The sequence below is a fragment of the Hyperolius riggenbachi genome, chromosome 6, assembly GCF_040937935.1.
Source record: "Hyperolius riggenbachi isolate aHypRig1 chromosome 6, aHypRig1.pri, whole genome shotgun sequence".
In the NCBI taxonomy this organism is placed as follows: Eukaryota; Metazoa; Chordata; class Amphibia; order Anura; family Hyperoliidae; genus Hyperolius; species Hyperolius riggenbachi.
The window spans coordinates 315,667,564-315,685,038 of NC_090651.1; the positions used below are offsets into that span (position 1 = coordinate 315,667,564).

Genomic DNA, 17,475 nt, shown 5'->3' on the forward strand with positions numbered 1-17,475 from the left:
GGGCCGATTTTGATCAAATAAAGAGCAGCACACGCAGCCGGCACTTTGCCAGCCGCGTGTGCTGCCCGATCGCCGCCGCTCTGCGGCGATCCGCCGCGAGCAGCGGCGAAAGAGGGTCCCCCCAGCCGCCTGAGCCCTGCGCAGCCGGAACAAATAGTTCCGGCCAGCGCTAAGGGCTGGATCGGAGGCGGCAGACGTCAGGACGTCGGCTGACGTCCATGACGTCACTCCGCTCGTCGCCATGGCGACGAAGTAAGCAAAACACGGAAGGCCGCTCATTGCGGCCTTCCGTGTTAATTTTGGCCGCCGGAGGCGATCAGAAGAACGCCTCCGGAGCGCCATCTAGTGGGCTTTCATGCAGCCAACTTTCAGTTGGCTGCATGAAATAGTTTTTTTTTTATTTAAAAAAAACCCTCATGCAGCTGCCCTGGCGATCTTAATAGAACGCCAGGGTGGTTAAAGTGGTTCTGTGAAGTGTAAAAAAAAAAAAACCAACAAAAAAAACAGACCCTTACCTGGGGCTTTTATCGGCCCCCTGTAGCTGTCATGTCCCACGCTGTTCTCCTACGATCATCCGTTCCCCGACGCTGGTCCCAGTCTAATTATTCCGCTGGCGAGACTGCAGTTGCATGGCTGTGGCCGCACATGTGCTCGCTCCCGCTTGCGTCTCCGGGAGCTTACTGCACAGTGCGAGAAAACCTCCATCTGCGCAGTAAGCTCAGTAAGAGATGCGAGCGGGAGCGCGCACTATTCGTCTTGTCAGTTAAATAATTGACCGGCACTGGGGAAGGGAGGATCGTAGCAGGACGTGCAGGACATGACCGCTACAGGGGGCCGATAGAAGCCCTAGGTAAGTGTCTGGTTTTTTTTTTTTTTTTTTTTTTTTTTTAACACTCCACAGAACCCATTTAAAGGTTAAAGAACCTTGCGAAAATTGTAACATTTTTAAAATACATTTAAACACATTTCGGATTGTTTGATCCTCATCAGTGCATGGCATGAATTACAAGCCCTACTCCATAGAGCCAAATTAATCCATGCCATGAACTGATGAGGATGAAACAATCCGAATCAGTCTGTATGCATGTTGGATTATTATGGCTCTGTACAAATTAACAAGATGACACATAATTGCATTCCAGCGGTTCTGGAGGTGTGTTTAGCTTCTAAGGGCAACTATGGTTAATTTGCATATATTCAGCAGTGATGCACTGGTAGACATCTCAAGCTCACTGCAACCTGAATGATCGCAAATTCTTTCTGTTTTAAGAAAGCAAACTTTTGTTTTACTTAGTATTTTAGTAAGGGGGCTTTTTAGAACCATTGTAGCCCCCTACACACGCCACTGAGTTCTGGTTCACCACGAGTGTTCTACTGTAAATGACAGCAACATAGGAAAAAAGTAATTTATAGCTCATTTTACTCTGCAAGAATTGTACTTCTTATTTGAATATATATTCATGTATTTTTAATTTTTTTCGCAATGCTGGTCTTTTAAGTAAGGCTGCAGTAAATGCAGTCTTGGGAGTAGGGAGAATTTTCCCCAACAGTGGCTCATACAGAAAACCTGAACCAGCACTCTTATTCTTCCCCACTAGTAAGCTGTATTTAACTTTCCATTAGATGTTTGTATGGCTCATGTACTCGCACATGGCTTGTTAAGACAGCGGAGGCTTCAGTTATGCGGTATGGAAAACATTCTGTTAATGTTCTACATATACAAAATTATACACAGGTGGCACAAGGTCATTTGCTTGATAGAATTTGTATAGTTCAGTTGAATTTGGTTTACGATTTCTTTTTTCCATATTTCTGCATGTCTTTTTACTGAGATGCTAGGATATATACATAGTGGGTCCTCTCCTGTTTACGTTTTTTCAGCTTATTAAAGGCATAATTCGCCCTCTTTTGTTTCATTGTTATGCAGGTGAAACTCAAAATTATCATGCAAAAGTCAATTTATTTCAGTAATTCACCTTAGAGAGACTCTGTAATGAAAAAAAGTTCCCATGGTGGTCTCGCTGCAGCCCACTGACTGCACGGGCGACAATTTGTCAGGCGGTGCAACATTTATCTTTCCATGTTCCAGTGGGGGCGCTGTTGCGGCTCTATAGGTGGAAATGGCCGATCTCAGTCGGGTCTGCTCTACTGCGCAGGATATTTATGCCTCTGCAGTGGAGCGGACCTGACTGGGATCGGCTATTCCCGCCTATTTCCAAGCAGAGAGCCGCTACTGAGCCTGCGCTGGAGCCGGGAAGGTAAGGGGAAGATGAGATTCCTTGGGAGAATTTTTTAACGTTACAGGTCCTCTTTAAATGGTGAAACTAATATATGAAATAGACTCAATACATCCAAAGCAAGATACTTCAAGCCTTTATTTGTTATAATTTTGAGGTTTGTGGCTTACAGCTTATGGAAACCCCAAAATCACAATCTCCGAAAATTAGAATGTTGTGAAAATGTTCAATATTCTAGGCTCACAGACTAACCAGATAATTAATCCAAAACACCTGCAAAGGGTTCCTATTTCATATATTTGTTTTACCTTTTAAGTTGAATTACTGAAATAAATGGACTTTTGCACGATATTCTAATTTTTCAAGTTTCACCTGTGTGAGAAAACATTGTATTTATTTTATTTTCCACACAGGCTCTTATTCAACTCACTCTTTCTCCTGAGCTTTCCCCTAGGCGATATTTTCCCATTTTATCAATAAAATGCCTTTTAAGTCACCAGCAAGCAAAATGTCACAAATTGGAGAAGCCAGCCTAAATATCATCGCCAAGGAAGACGTTTGCATCTTGTTACAACGTGCATATCAAATCAGCATAGTTTCCCTATGAACAGCCATTAGGTATAGCATTGTATGTATTGATCATCCGTAGTATAGTTCGCAGCCCAAATGTAAATATGGGGTTTGTTATGAAGCACAGAGCGCAATGCTCAAAGTCTCTGTGAGAATAAAGTTATAAGAGCCCAACACATGTGTTGTGTGCAGATAATGGAGCACTGTTCACTGTAGCTGGATTCAAGCAAAGTCCATCTGAGCTAACATGCTCTGCACTTCTCCTTTTATGCATACATAGATTGCAAAGTGAGGCAGCGGAGGATGCCGTGAAAGGCGCTCTGTCTCTGCGAGATGCATCAAGTGCTTTTAGTGAGGCACATGTCCCATAAGAATGCATGGACTGCAATACACATCAGCGGTGAATGCTGCGAAAGGCGGCTGGCACACAATTACTGCGTGATAAACAAGTGCGCATATAGACTTTAGGCTGATAGAAGAACAGCAGCAGCACTTATCTTGTCTGGCGTCAGAGCTGTACATAAAGTGCATGGATGATCACAGGTGACGGCTGATAGCGACTGGGAGCAACTCAGCAGATAAAGGCTTCCACGTGCAACAACGGAGGCGGCTCTTAACAGTCAAACAGCGGCTCCTAGTACAAAGTAAGGCGTAGCATGACGTCTACGTGTTTCGCCCTGCCCACCGGAGCTTCATCAGGACGTGCTACGTCATCCTTGGTTCTGATCTAGTTCTGAAACATGCCTGAAGAATCAACGTAAAGTTTTTACAACTTGCAAACAAATCTTGTCCAGTTAGTCATTAAAGGTATCGCCTAAACAACTTTTGTTATGTCTTCGGATATTTGTCCACATATTCCCCTCTATTTAAGCATTTATCATATAATTTTACACTGTTTTCAATTGCTTTGTTGTAGTATCATTACACACCTCACCTGTGGGTGAGAAATTGAGGGGGTGGGGCTTCATTTAATGCTCCAGTTATCAGCATTGTGCAGTCAGGTGACTAGCAGTGCAGGGAGAGAGAGGGGAAACCTAACTGATGCAAGTTAAATGACGCAGAAAGAATACCTTAGCTGCAGATTAAAGCAAAGAGCTGTTACTTTTTGGATGACTCATGTGATATATATATATATATATATATATATATATATATATATATATATTTCCTACCTAATAAAAGTTAAGTGTCCCTGCGACCTGTCCCTGTGTCAGTGCTTTTGCGCTACTGCGCGTGTCCTGCACTGACAGCGTTGGAACAGGAGGGATCAAGGGGTGGGCAGGCTAGCCCGGCATGTGCGTGCGGCGTTGACAGACCTAGAGCCCGTTTTTAAACGGGCTTAGGTCACTAGTAATATATAATATAACATAGCAAATGTAATGATACAGACAGTGATAAACAAAATATATAGAGACTGATAAAAAATACAGAACTGGTTAACATGGTGATTACAGTGACAATTTTAACATGATTAACAAAAATATATAGCACATTCCAATAAAGTATTTTATAAATATTGAAAGTAGCAACATAAATGCAAAACAAAGTATTTTGTTGGATATGATCTGTTGTGAAAAAGGACAATTTGCTATTGGGGGCATTAACTGGAAAAATAAGAAATGTTGACTGAATAATGAAAGCATGAAATAAGAAATTTATGCAGACATAGAAGAAATACCCGAGGATGCCTAAAAAACAAAAAACAAAAAAAAAACATGTACTTCTCTATTCTAGCTAGTCAAAGACAGACGGAGCTAAATGTAGCATTGGCGTGATAAACAAAGATTTAAATTTACATTGAAGGATGGGAATATGTTCACAAAGTCTGCTGACTAGCACATACATACATACATACATACATACATACATACATACATACATACATACATACATACATACATCTGGGGCACCACATCAAACCAAATCAAAGAAGCAGCTGAGCTAAACATCCTCCATGATTTGGTGATATGACTGACGACTACTCTAATACGGTACTAACCACAGAGGTAAGAAACCCATAGATACTACAGAGATGGAAACTAAATTCTTCAAAATAAAAACGTATACAAAGAAAAAAATCTGTATTAAAGACTGAGAAGAGCTGAATTCAGGGCTGACATGGGGGTTTCGGCTGCGTCACTCGGTGTGACATCGGGATTTGGCTGCATCACTCGGTGTGACATCGGGATTTGGCTGCATCACTCGGTGTGACATAGGGATTTGGCTGCATCACTCGGTGTGACATCGGGATTTGGCTGCATCACTCGGTGTGACATCGGGATTTGGCTGCATCACTCGGTGTGACATCGGGATTTGGCTGCATCACTCGGTGTGACATCGGGATTTGGCTGCATCACTCGGTGTGACATCGGGATTTGGCTGCATCACTCGGTGTGACATCGGGATTTGGCTGCATCACTCGGTGTGACATCGGGATTTGGCTGCATCACTCGGTGTGACATCGGGATTTGGCTGCATCACTCGGTGTGACATCGGGATTTGGCTGCATCACTCGGTGTGACATCGGGATTTGGCTGCATCACTCGGTGTGACATCGGGATTTGGCTGCATCACTCGGTGTGACATCGGGATTTGGCTGCATCACTCGGTGTGACATCGGGATTTGGCTGCATCACTCGGTGTGACATCGGGATTTGGCTGCATCACTCGGTGTGACATCGGGATTTGGCTGCATCACTCGGTGTGACATCGGGATTTGGCTGCATCACTCGGTGTGACATCGGGATTTGGCTGCATCACTCGGTGTGACATCGGGATTTGGCTGCATCACTCGGTGTGACATAGGGATTTGGCTGCATCACTCGGTGTGACATCGGGATTTGGCTGCATCACTCGGTGTGACATCGGGATTTGGCTGCATCACTCGGTGTGACATCGGGATTTGGCTGCATCACTCGGTGTGACATCGGGATTTGGCTGCATCACTCGGTGTGACATCGGGATTTGGCTGCATCACTCGGTGTGACATCGGGATTTGGCTGCATCACTCGGTGTGACATCGGGATTTGGCTGCATCACTCGGTGTGACATCGGGATTTGGCTGCATCACTCGGTGTGACATCGGGATTTGGCTGCATCACTCGGTGTGACATCGGGATTTGGCTGCATCACTCGGTGTGACATCGGGATTTGGCTGCATCACTCGGTGTGACATCGGGATTTGGCTGCATCACTCGGTGTGACATCGGGATTTGGCTGCATCACTCGGTGTGACATCGGGATTTGGCTGCATCACTCGGTGTGACATCGGGATTTGGCTGCATCACTCGGTGTGACATCGGGATTTGGCTGCATCACTCGGTGTGACATCGGGATTTGGCTGCATCACTCGGTGTGACATCGGGATTTGGCTGCATCACTCGGTGTGACATCGGGATTTGGCTGCATCACTCGGTGTGACATCGGGATTTGGCTGCGTCACTCGGTGTGACATCGGGGATTCCGCCGCGTCACGCGGTCTGACATCGGGGATTCGCCCGCGTCACTCGATCTAACATCGGGGATTCGGCTGTGTCATTCGGTGTGACATCGGGGATGCGGCTGCGTCACTCGGTGTGACATCGGGGATGCGGCTGCGTCACTCGGTGTGACATCGGGAATGTGGCTGCGTCACTCGATATGACATCGGGGATGCGGCTGCGTCACTTGATGTGACATCGGGGATGCGGCTGCGTCACTTGATGTGACATCGGGGATTCGGCTGCGTCACTCGGTGTGACATCATGGATTCGGTTGCGTCACTCAGTGTGACATCGGGGATTCGGCTGTGCCACTTGCGTCACTCTGTGTGACATCGAGGATGCGGCTGCGTCACTCGGTGTGACATCGGGGATTCAGCTGCGTCACTCGGTGTGACATCGGGGATTCGGCTGCGTCACTCGGTGTGACATCGGGGATTCGGCTGCGTCATTTGGTGTGACATCGGGGATTCGGCTGCGTCACTTGATGTGACATCGGGGATTCGGCTGCGTCACTCGGTGTGACATCATGGATTCGGTTGCGTCACTCAGTGTGACATCGGGGATTCGGCTGCGCCACTTGCGTCACTCTGTGTGACATCGGGGATGCGGCTGCGTCACTCGGTGTGACATCGGGGATTCGGCTGCGTCACTCGGTGTGACATCGGGGATTCGGCTGCGTCACTCGGTGTGACATCGGGGATTCGGCTGCGTCACTTGATGTGACATCGGGGATGCGGCTGCGTCACTCGGTGTGACATCATGGATTCGGCTGCGTCACTCGGTGTGACATCGGGGATTCGGCTGCGTGACATCGGGGATTCGGCTGCGTGACATCGGTGATTCGGCTGCGTCACTCGATGTGACATCGGGGATTCGGCTGCGTCACTCGGTGTGACATCATGGATTCGGCTGCGTCACTCGGTGTGACATCGGGGATTCGGCTGCGTGACATCGGTGATTCGGCTGCGTCACTCGGTGTGACATCGGGGATTCGGCTGCGTCACTCGGTGTGACATCGGGGATGCGGCTGAGTCACTCGGTCTGACATCGGGGATTTGGCTGCGTCACTTGCGTCACTCGGTGTGACATCGGGGATTCGGCTGCGTCACTCGGTGAGAAAAAAAGAACAAGTGAATGATGTAATTAGATCTCAGAACTCTTGAGCGCCCGTTTCCACTTGCGTGGTTTCTGCACCGAATCCACGGAGTTTCTCCGCAGGCAAGTAGCGCAGGGAAAATCTGCCATAGAAAACAATGGCGCCGCCGGCTAAATCGCTTGCCCTAGCAATTCTGCCGGCACTGCCATCCGTTTCCGTGCAGGAGGCTGCTAATCACGGCTGATGGGATTCATCTGCAAGTGCCGCCGCATGTCTCGCACTCGCGCACGGCACAAGTGGAAATGGGCCCTAATACTATATTACCTATAAAGATCATACAAACTTTTAAAGGCAATGAGGTAGGACTAAATATGCCTCAAAAACCAGGAGGCACAGTCTTCACAGATGTGACATGCAGAGATAGGAGTTTCTTTTGGATCCTCCCATACAAGAAATATACATAGAAAATCAGCGGTGTGCAACCAAGAAAGTAGTGAAGACCGCTGGACCTGATGACCACAGCTTGAAAATGATGATAAACCTGGGATGAGATGTGGAAGTGTGGTTGTTACACAAATTCAGCCTTGCTTGGAAGAACAACAATGCCCCAAATGATCAGAAAATAGCACTAGTTTTTTTGTTGTTGTAATGCATCAGTAAAAAATGTATGGCCCATAAAGCCCCTCCCCTCTCACTTCTAAGGATAACTGACAAAAGGCTAAGAGCTAACGTTGAATACTGTCTTGAAGAAACAGTGGCTTTACCCCCATCAAGAATACTCAGGGCCGAGTTTTTACCTCCTGAAAAATAACAGAATATACGGTAATAAAGAGCTACATTTTTTTTTTCCATTACTTATAAAAAGACTTTCAGCAGAATCCGGTAGAAGGCAGCAGTGGCAAATCATGGGAGACTGATGGTAAAAGAGAATTGACTGATGCTATCGAAGTTTTTTTCCATAAACTTAAAATTACGTTCAGACCAACGATTCTCAATCAATTGCGGCCATACATGATACAGCCTAGTCATTCCATTTTCACAGTTATTCAAGAAAATCATGGCTTGTATTGGAAAATCAGATTAAACTTTTAAACAAATCTTGATAAATGTTTTTAAAAGTATGAAAAAATACTTGATGGTGGAAAATTTGTTATGGCTACTATACAGGATAAAATGGACCTTCTATAAAATGAAAAATCCTATGGCTTTTTTTTTTTAATTGTATAGAACTTCAAACCCAGAATAAGCACAATGTTATTTTAATTTTTTGTATTGTATATTTGTGGCAAAAATTTCAGACCTTGCTTGGAGCATATTAGAATATACTGTAGTTAAGATTGCAATGAAGCTTTGGAACTACTGTAGTTTGCGCTATTGCAGTTGCAAACCACACCCAGAGCAGAAAACAAATCTTTAATACATTTAGAATAGTGTTGTTTATTTTAAAAAAAAAATCATTAAGTGAAGACCCAGTTCTTCATGGAAGAAACCTGCAGTGATGGCTGATGCTGCTGAGGATGCCGATTGCTGGCATCTGTCAGTCCTGGCGATGGTGTTCCATTTCAAAAGGTGCAGTATATATTTCTGCGGTGGGTCCCGACTCCTGGGCAGAATTCAGCAAGGCTGGCCAAGATAGTCTGGCTGTCACAGAAGCATCTGGCTGCAGTGGCCACTATAAGATACATACATAGACATATGACTATGATAGAGTATAGATTCTGATCCCCTCTGAAGGACAGCTAGTGACAAGACAATATACTCTTTACAGCGTTCCGTAATATGTTGGCGCTATATAAATACAATAAATAAAAAAGACCCTTTCGATGTAAAATAATATGACTGAGACACCACACAATGCTGCACTCCATCACTCTCCATGGATGGCATTTGCAAATTTTATATTTTAAGAAATACGTTTTCCTGTGAGGGTGCTTATTGATCTGGGTTATGACCATTCCAGAGACAACTGGATACCATTCTCTTTACTTTACTTTTCACCATCTTTGGACAAAGAACAAAAAAACTGTTTGGCCAGAGGAGTGTTTACTCAAACAGAGGAGGAGGCCTTCAGCACCATTGATCATCCACTTACAATGTTATTTTATATTATTTGCCTAGACATTTTTGAAGACCGCCCACACCTACAGGTAAGGCTATGGAGTCAGAGCATTTTTGGGTACCTGGAGTCGAAGTCGGTGATTTTTGTACCCACTCCCTAGCCCTGCAAGCGTTAAGGAGTCGGAGCAATTTTGGGTTTGGCGTCAAAATTGAGGAATCAGGAGTTAGTTTGATTTTTGTACCGACTCCACAGCCCTGCCTACAGAGACAGGTGCTTAAAGAGGAACTTTAACCCTGGATTCAACTTCATCCCAATCTGTAGCAGATAACCCCTTTCTCACAAGAAATCTTTACCTTTTCTCTAATAGATCATCAGGTGGGTCCTTGTGGCTGGTATTGTGGTAAAGCCCCTCCCACAGTGTGATGTCGTAACCATGGTCCTGACAGTTTGCTCGTCTGTGAACCTCCTTGCACCGTGGGAAAGAATGTCAGTTTCCAACTGCCAAGCAAGCAGTATCTCCCGAACATTCCGTACAGATCACCTGGCAGAACTAAAGATGTTGCCACCAGTGATACATTTCAGAATGGAAAGCAGAGAGAGGAAAGTTTTTATAATGGGCAAACATTGAATAAATAGTCTATAAATGAATATTGTCAAAAGTAAGCAGTTTTATTAATCTTGTCATTTTCACTACAATTCCTCTTTAAAGAGATCCTGTACTGAGTAAAATTATTTAAAATAAACACATGAGGTAACTTCAAATGAACATTAAATAGTTACCTTGCCATCAGTTCCTCTCAGTTCACCATTTTATTCTGACAATGATCCCTTCCAGTTCTGACAACATTTTGTCAGAACTGAAATATATCAGTTGATGTCAGTTATAGCTGAGTGGACAACTGATGTGCCCGGTAATGTCCATGTTTCCCTATGGCTCAACTGGGCGATGTTACAGTTTAACAGTGTGCTGACCTGGAAGCTGTTATGGGGTAATGGCCATTTTCAAAATGGAGGACGGAGAATTCCCTTGATCACAGTGGACAAACAGGACGTGGGACAGGAGAAAGAGATTGAGGAGTAGACTACATGGGAGGTGTGTATGACCTGTGTATGTATATTTTGACTTAATTTTCAGTTCAGGTTTTCTTTAAGGAATGAATATACTGCAAAGTAATGTCCATTTGCCAGTCTGTCAGCTGAACTACACGTCACTCCTGCCTAGGGATCTCCTGAAACTTATTAGACCTGCTCTATAGGTGTCATGAAACTTCTAGAGAGAGGTTTCCACTTAAAGCTCCCCTGTTTTTCTTTGAATAAGCAAATACATGATTTTCCTATTGCCTATAGTAGTATAAAAGGCCCTCATTGTTTCATGTACGATTGCTTTGTCTTCCTATTCAAGTGTCTGTATGAAAATCCTGTTTTGCATTGGGATCGTAAGGTGAACATGTAAAATAGCGACTAGTTAACAATGTTTGGTATAGGCTGTTGTGGTGAATGGTAAGAAGAGGATCATCTATTGCAGTTGTTAGAAGAAGAGTTGGCCATTACCATACTGAAATGCTTGTGTGACATTTTAGGGAATTAAACATGCGTTGAACACCTCCAAGAGGTAATTTACCGTCCAGACCTGCTCATGTGTTTGCATAGCAGCTTGTCTAATGAAAAAAAAATCAGAATGTTATAGATTTTGTATAGTGCAGTTTTATGAATAGTTCTCAGTATCTTTCAAGAGGGCCTGTCTCACTATAACTCGATTGGTTGCACATTCGAGATCTTTGGCTTCACACAGGAAGAAGTGAGAGCGATTCACTTTACTAGGCCTTCCTCAAGCCATTGCTACCCAAGCTTCACCAGTAAAGATATTGCACCCCTTCCTTCCAATGCAGTTCAATCTGACCAGCATTTTGGTGCACTTGACCTGCAGCAGTATTTAGTAAGGCTTCTTTCAGACAGGAGGCTGAACTTGCATGCTTATCGGGAAGTTCAGCGTCCCGTCTGCCACTCACAAGCACTATTCGGGTGCAATTTACCACTTCAGCCTACAGTGTTTTCACCTTATGCATCTGAGCAACTTTCACCTCCCATTCATTCATCAATAACTTTATCACTACTTCTCACACTGAAATGATCTATATCTTGTTTTTTCTGCCACCATTTAGGCTTTCTTTGGGTGGTACATTTTGCTAAGAATTATTTTATTCTAAATCCATTTTAACAGGTAGATTAACCACTTGCCGACCGCGCACTCATAACGCGCGTCGGCAAAGTGGCTCCTGGAGGACCAGCCACGCACATGTGCGTCGCCAGGTTCTCGGTGATTAATCAGCGATCGCTGTGTCACGTGGTGCCGCCCCCTTGTGACTACAACCCGCCAGCCAATCCGCAGCGCCGGCGGGTTGTAACTTTTCAAATTAGCCACTTGAAATCGTATAATACAGTTTGTTTACCTAACAAACTGTATTATACTGCCTGCCACCCCGCTGGTGGTCACACTTAGCGATCGACCACCGGCGAGGAGAGCAGGCACAGTGAGTGAACGCACCACACTCTTTAGGAGCCCCACAGACCCCCCGATCACCCGCAGCACCCATCAGACCCCCCCCTGTACACCCCTGCAGCACGCAGCTTAGACCCAACCACCCTCCATATCACCCATCAATCAATCCCTGACACCACCTGTCACTCTAATCAATCAGATCAGACCCCCAACTACCCCTTAGGGTTATCTGATCACCCCCCACCCCTTCAGATCTCCCCCCCCCTCCCTCCCCCCCTGTATACTGCATATCTCTATCTCCCTCTAATAGCCCACTGATCAACTGTCAATCACCTATCAGTCACCTGTCAATCATCCCTTGTCACCACCTGCCACTGCCCCACATCAGATCAGACCCCCCACTGCCCCTTAAGGACTTCTGATCACCCACCCACCCTTTCAGATCCCCCCGAGACCCCCCCCTGATCACATCAGCAGTCCATTGTTTACATCTTTTTTTCCCTGTAAAAACCCACTTATCACCCATCAATAACCCATCTATCACTCCCTGTCAACACCTGTCACTCCCATCCATCAGATTAGACCCCCAACTACCCCTTAGGGGTATCTGATCACCCACCCACCCCTTCAGATCTCTACCCCCCCCCCCCTGTATACTATCTATCTCCCTGTAATCGCCCACTGATCAGCTGTCAATCACCTATCAGTCACCTGTCAATCATCCCTTGTCACCACCTGTCACTGCCCCACATCAGATCAGACCTCCAACTGCCCCGGGGCTTCTGATCACCCACCCACCCTTTCAGATCCCCCCGAGACCCCCCCCCCCCCCTGATCACATCAGCAGTCCATTGTTTGCATCTGTTTTTCCCTGCTGTAAACACCCACTTATCACCCGTCAATAACCCATCTATCACCCCTTGTCACCTCCTGTCACGCCTATCCATCAGATCAGACCCCCAACTACCCCTTAGGGGCTTCTGATCACCCACCCCCTCAGATCCTCCCCACACCTTACTAGTGCATTGCTTGCGTATATTCTCCCCCTGCCATTGTGTATCTTATCTCCTGTCTGTAAGGCTTGATTGTGCTTTGTTTGGCTACAATTGTCTCAATTGTACTGTGATTGGCATCGATTGTCGTGTGATTGGCTTCAATTGCCCTGATTGGTTTTGATTGTGCCAATTGCCCTCTGATTGGCTGTTTTGCCCTGTGTCTCGATTGTCTCAATTGCCCTGTGATTAGCATCGATTGTCGTGTGATTGGCTTCGATTGTCACGTAATTGGTTTTCGATTGTCGTGTGATTGGCTTCAATTGCCCTGATTGGTTTTGATTGTGCCAATTGCCCTCTGATTGGCTGTTTTGCCCTGTGTCTCGATTGTCTCAATTGCCCTGTGATTAGCATCGATTGTCGTGTGATTGGCTTCGATTGTCACGTAATTGGTTTTTGATTGTCGTGTTATTGGATTCAATTGCTCCTTGATTGGCTTTGATTGCGCAGATTGCTGTAATTGTGTTGTAATTGCCTCGTGATTGTTTTTGATTATTTGTGATTGCTCTCTGATCCCCCAACCCCCCCTCACCGTCACTATCCTAGTGATCTAAAAACAGTGATCAGTGAAAACTGTCACTTTTTTAGTATCACTAGTGGTAACAGTTAGGCCAGTTAGCTAGGCAAAAGGGTAGTTAGTGTCAGTTAGTGCTCAGCCCACTGCACCACAGTCACTAATTAGCGTCATCACTGTCGCTAATCAGCATTGGTACTATATAGTATCTGTAAGTGATCATTAGTGATCACAGTCAGATCTATATTAGGGTCACTAGGATCCACAAAAAAACGCAGTGTTTGCCCGATCAGACCTGATCGCCTGCACTGCGTTCAGCCCGCCCCACCGCAGTGACAGAAATTTATTTTTTCTGATCACTGCAAAAAACACTGTACACTAGCTGTGGCACTGTAAACAGCAGTTTTGATTTTTTTTTTAATCAAAACTCAGTGACCACAGCTTTCTACCTCTCAAGTACTCCATTTCGCTAGGTAGGTGCTCTTTTTCCTGGGTAGTCTCAGAGGAATACCTCCTAAATTTAGCAGGCCACCATGGCAAAAAAGAGGTTTTCCAATGAAGACATCTACAGGTACATGGACCAGTCGGATGAGGATGATTGGGTCGACTTATTCGACGAATCTTCTAGTTCAGAGTACGATCCTGTAGACAGCAGTGGCTCTCTGACCGATAGTTCCGATGACGAGGTTGAGGTCCCGGCTAGAGCCAGGCGTACCACACCCCATGTCACTGGACTGCAGGTGGCGGAAGATCAGTCTCAAGGGCAGCAGAGTGATGCTGGCGTTGATCTGATTTTTCTTGGTGAGGCATGCACCAGCAGCGCAGCATCTCCTGGACCTCTCAACACCAGTACTTCCGTAGAAGACCCTGGTGAAGTGGCGAACACCAGCCCGGAAGTAGAAACTGGTTCGGTGGTACGTGAATTAAGACCCGATTCGCAGCCACCAAGTAGACGGGCCCGTACTCCCATTGGTTTTCCAGAGGTGCTGGCAAACCCTGATTGGCATTCCCCTGATCCCGCCGCACCCGTACTGCCCCCTTTCACCGCCCAGTCTGGAGTCCAGGTGGAGACAGTTGAACTAGGATCGGCCCTAGACTTTTTTGAACTGTTCCTCACCCAGGATCTCCTTGACTTAATTGTGGCTGAGACCAACCGTTATGCCACACAATTTATAACTGCCAATCCGACAAGCTGCCACGCCCAGCCTTTTCAGTGGAAACCACTCCAAGTTTCCGAACTGAAAATTTTTTTGGGCCTTCTCCTCAACATGGGTATTACCAAAAAAAATGTATTGCGCTCTTATTGGTCTACACGCCAAATACATAACATGCCCATGTTCTCTGCTGCCATGTCCAGGACGCGATTTGAGATCATCCTGCGCTTCCTGCATTTCAATGACGACACCTGTCATGAAAGAGACCACCCAGCTTATGACCGGCTCCACAAAATTCGGCCCCTCATAGACCACCTGTCATCCACATTTGCAGATGCTTATACCCCTGAACAGAACATCTGTGTAGATGAGTCCCTCGTACACCGGTATGGGGTGAAACTGTATAAGCTCTGTGATAGGGCCACAGGCTATACATCTCGTTTTAGGGTCTATGAGGGAAAAGACTCAAAATTGGAGCCGGTCGGATGTCCTGACTACCTGGGGAGCAGTGGAAAGATTGTGTGGGACTTGGTGTCACCCTTGTTCCAGAAGGGGTACCATCTTTATGTGGACAACTTTTACACAAGTGTGGCCCTCTTTCAGCACTTAAAGTTAGAAGGAATCCGATGCTGTGGCACCGTGCGGCCTAGTCGCCGGGGCTTCCCCCAACGGCTCGTTAACACCAGACTTCAACGGGGGGAGAGGGCCGCCTTGTGTACCGATGACTTGCTCTCGGTGAAATGGAAGGACAAGAGGGACGTTTACCTTCTGTCTACCATTCACACAGACACGACAGTACAAATTACATGGGCAACAGAGGTCATTGAAAAGCCCCTCGCCGTCCACAGCTATAATGCCAACATGGGAGGGGTGGACTTCAATGACCAGATGTTAGGGCCCTATTTAATTTCCCGGAAAACCAGACGCTGGTATAAGAAAGTGTCTGTGTATTTAATTCAATTGGCGATGTACAACAGCTTTGTTCTCTACAGTAAGGCTGGGAGAACTGGATCTTTCCTTCAATTCCAGGAAGACATTGTTTCGGCACTCCTCTATCCAGAAGGTGCCAGAGCCCAACCCCCAAATGCAACTAGCCGGCTGCATGGAAGGCATTACGCCTACCCGATTCCCAGTACCCCAACTCAACGCAACCCCAGAAAAAGATGTCGTGTCTGCAGCAAGGCTGGAATAAGGCGTGACTCCCCCGTTTACTGTCCCCGCTGTCCTGACCAGCCTGGCCTATGCCTAGGGGAGTGTTATGAGAGGTACCACGAGAAGGCACACTTTTAGAACCTAGGGAACTACAGACACAGCAGTAGGCACACAAGGGTCTCTCAGTGCTATTTCACACTGGCGCGATGCGTTAGGGCAAATTGCCTAGCAAAAGTCACACTTTGCGGTCCCCCCCTACGCCGGAAGTGCTTGACTTAATGCTAGTGCATGCCTACGTTACTGCGTGGCTTCTGCGGCAATTTGGGTCGGCCCGGAAGTCATGTTAGTCTACGGCGACGCAGTTAATTACTAGGCCGAATGCTACTCTTGTGGTATTCCCTGAAGATCTATTTTGGGCGAGACGGTGCGGCGGGCTCGACCGACCGGATAGGCCAGTATGCAGTGTGAACCCAAACATCAGGTTTTGAGAGATCCAAATACACTGGCCTGCCAGAAACCTCTCCTTTCACTTGGGACAGAATGCATAATGTACTTCGCCACATATCTGTGCGATTTGCACTTTGCACATTGACCCATGGGGGAGGAGAAGTTTATCCTCAGCTCGCAGGTAAAAAAAACAAAAAACAAAAAAAACAGGTAAGCAAAAAAGTTCATATTTGGTTACCAATGTTATTGTTTGGTTTGAACATATTTAATAAAGTTTAAAAAGTTAATGTTATTGAAGTGCTTTGCTGCTTGCTTGCTTTTTTTTTTTTTTTTTTTTTTTTTTCTTCTCTCTTTTTTTCCAACCGACCAATCAGCTGCAGCACTGATGATGCATCCTGACAGAAGCATTGCGCTTCTGTCAGGTTACACAAAATCGGTGCATGCAGCGCTGTAGGACGAGATTTCTCCTCCACAGTAAAAAAGATACGTTTGCCGAGGCATATGGGCCAAGGTGTGGTGTTGGGGATTCATATGCTTTGGCAAGCACTTTGTATCAAAAAAGAACTCAAGCAATGATTTCTCCATTCACATCGATCAATGTGGATGAATAAATCAGGATTGCCTGGGCATACGAGCTGGTGGGTTTGGATTTTTGGGGTGGCAGCTCCTATGTCCAGGCGGACGCCTTCCCCTCCTCTTTGTTTTTTTTTTTTTTTTCGTTTTTCTTCTCTCTTTTTTCTATCCAGACCGACCGACCGACCGACCAATCAGCTGCAGCACTGATGGTGCATCCTGACAGAAGCATTGCGCTTCTGTCAGGTTACACAAAATCAGTGCATGCAGCGCTGTAGGACGAGATTTCTCCTCCACAGTAAAAAAGATACGTTTGCCGAGGCATATGGGCCAAGGTGTGGTGTTGGGGATTCATATGCTTTGGCAAGCACTTTGTATCAAAAAAGAACTCAAGCAATGATTTCTCCATTCACATCGATCAATGTGGATGAATAAATCAGGATTGCCTGGGCATACGAGCTGGTGGGTTTGGATTTTTGGGGTGGCAGCTCCTATGTCCAGGCGGACACCTTCCCCTCCTTTTTGTTTTGTTTTTTCGTTTTTCTTCTCTCTTTTTTCTATCCAGACCGACCAATCAATCAATCAATCAATCAATCAGCTGCAGCACTGATGGTGCATCCTGACAGAACATTGCGCGTC

General features: G+C 46.0%; 1 protein-coding gene across 2 annotated transcripts in view; it reads left to right on the forward strand.

The window, feature by feature from the left end:
• Positions 1-17,475, forward strand: part of POLD1 (DNA polymerase delta 1, catalytic subunit) — a 171,538-nt gene that overhangs the window by 131,835 nt on the left and 22,228 nt on the right. Inside the window, exon 25 of one of the 2 annotated variants that reach the window (XM_068241332.1) lies at positions 9,812-9,883. The exons of the other annotated variant lie outside the window; for it this stretch is intronic. Within the exon in view, the coding sequence (XP_068097433.1) occupies positions 9,812-9,867 (56 nt within the window). The 3' untranslated portion in view covers positions 9,868-9,883. Of the gene's footprint in view, positions 1-9,811; positions 9,884-17,475 lie in introns of those variants that run through there. 2 annotated transcript variants of the gene reach the window in all.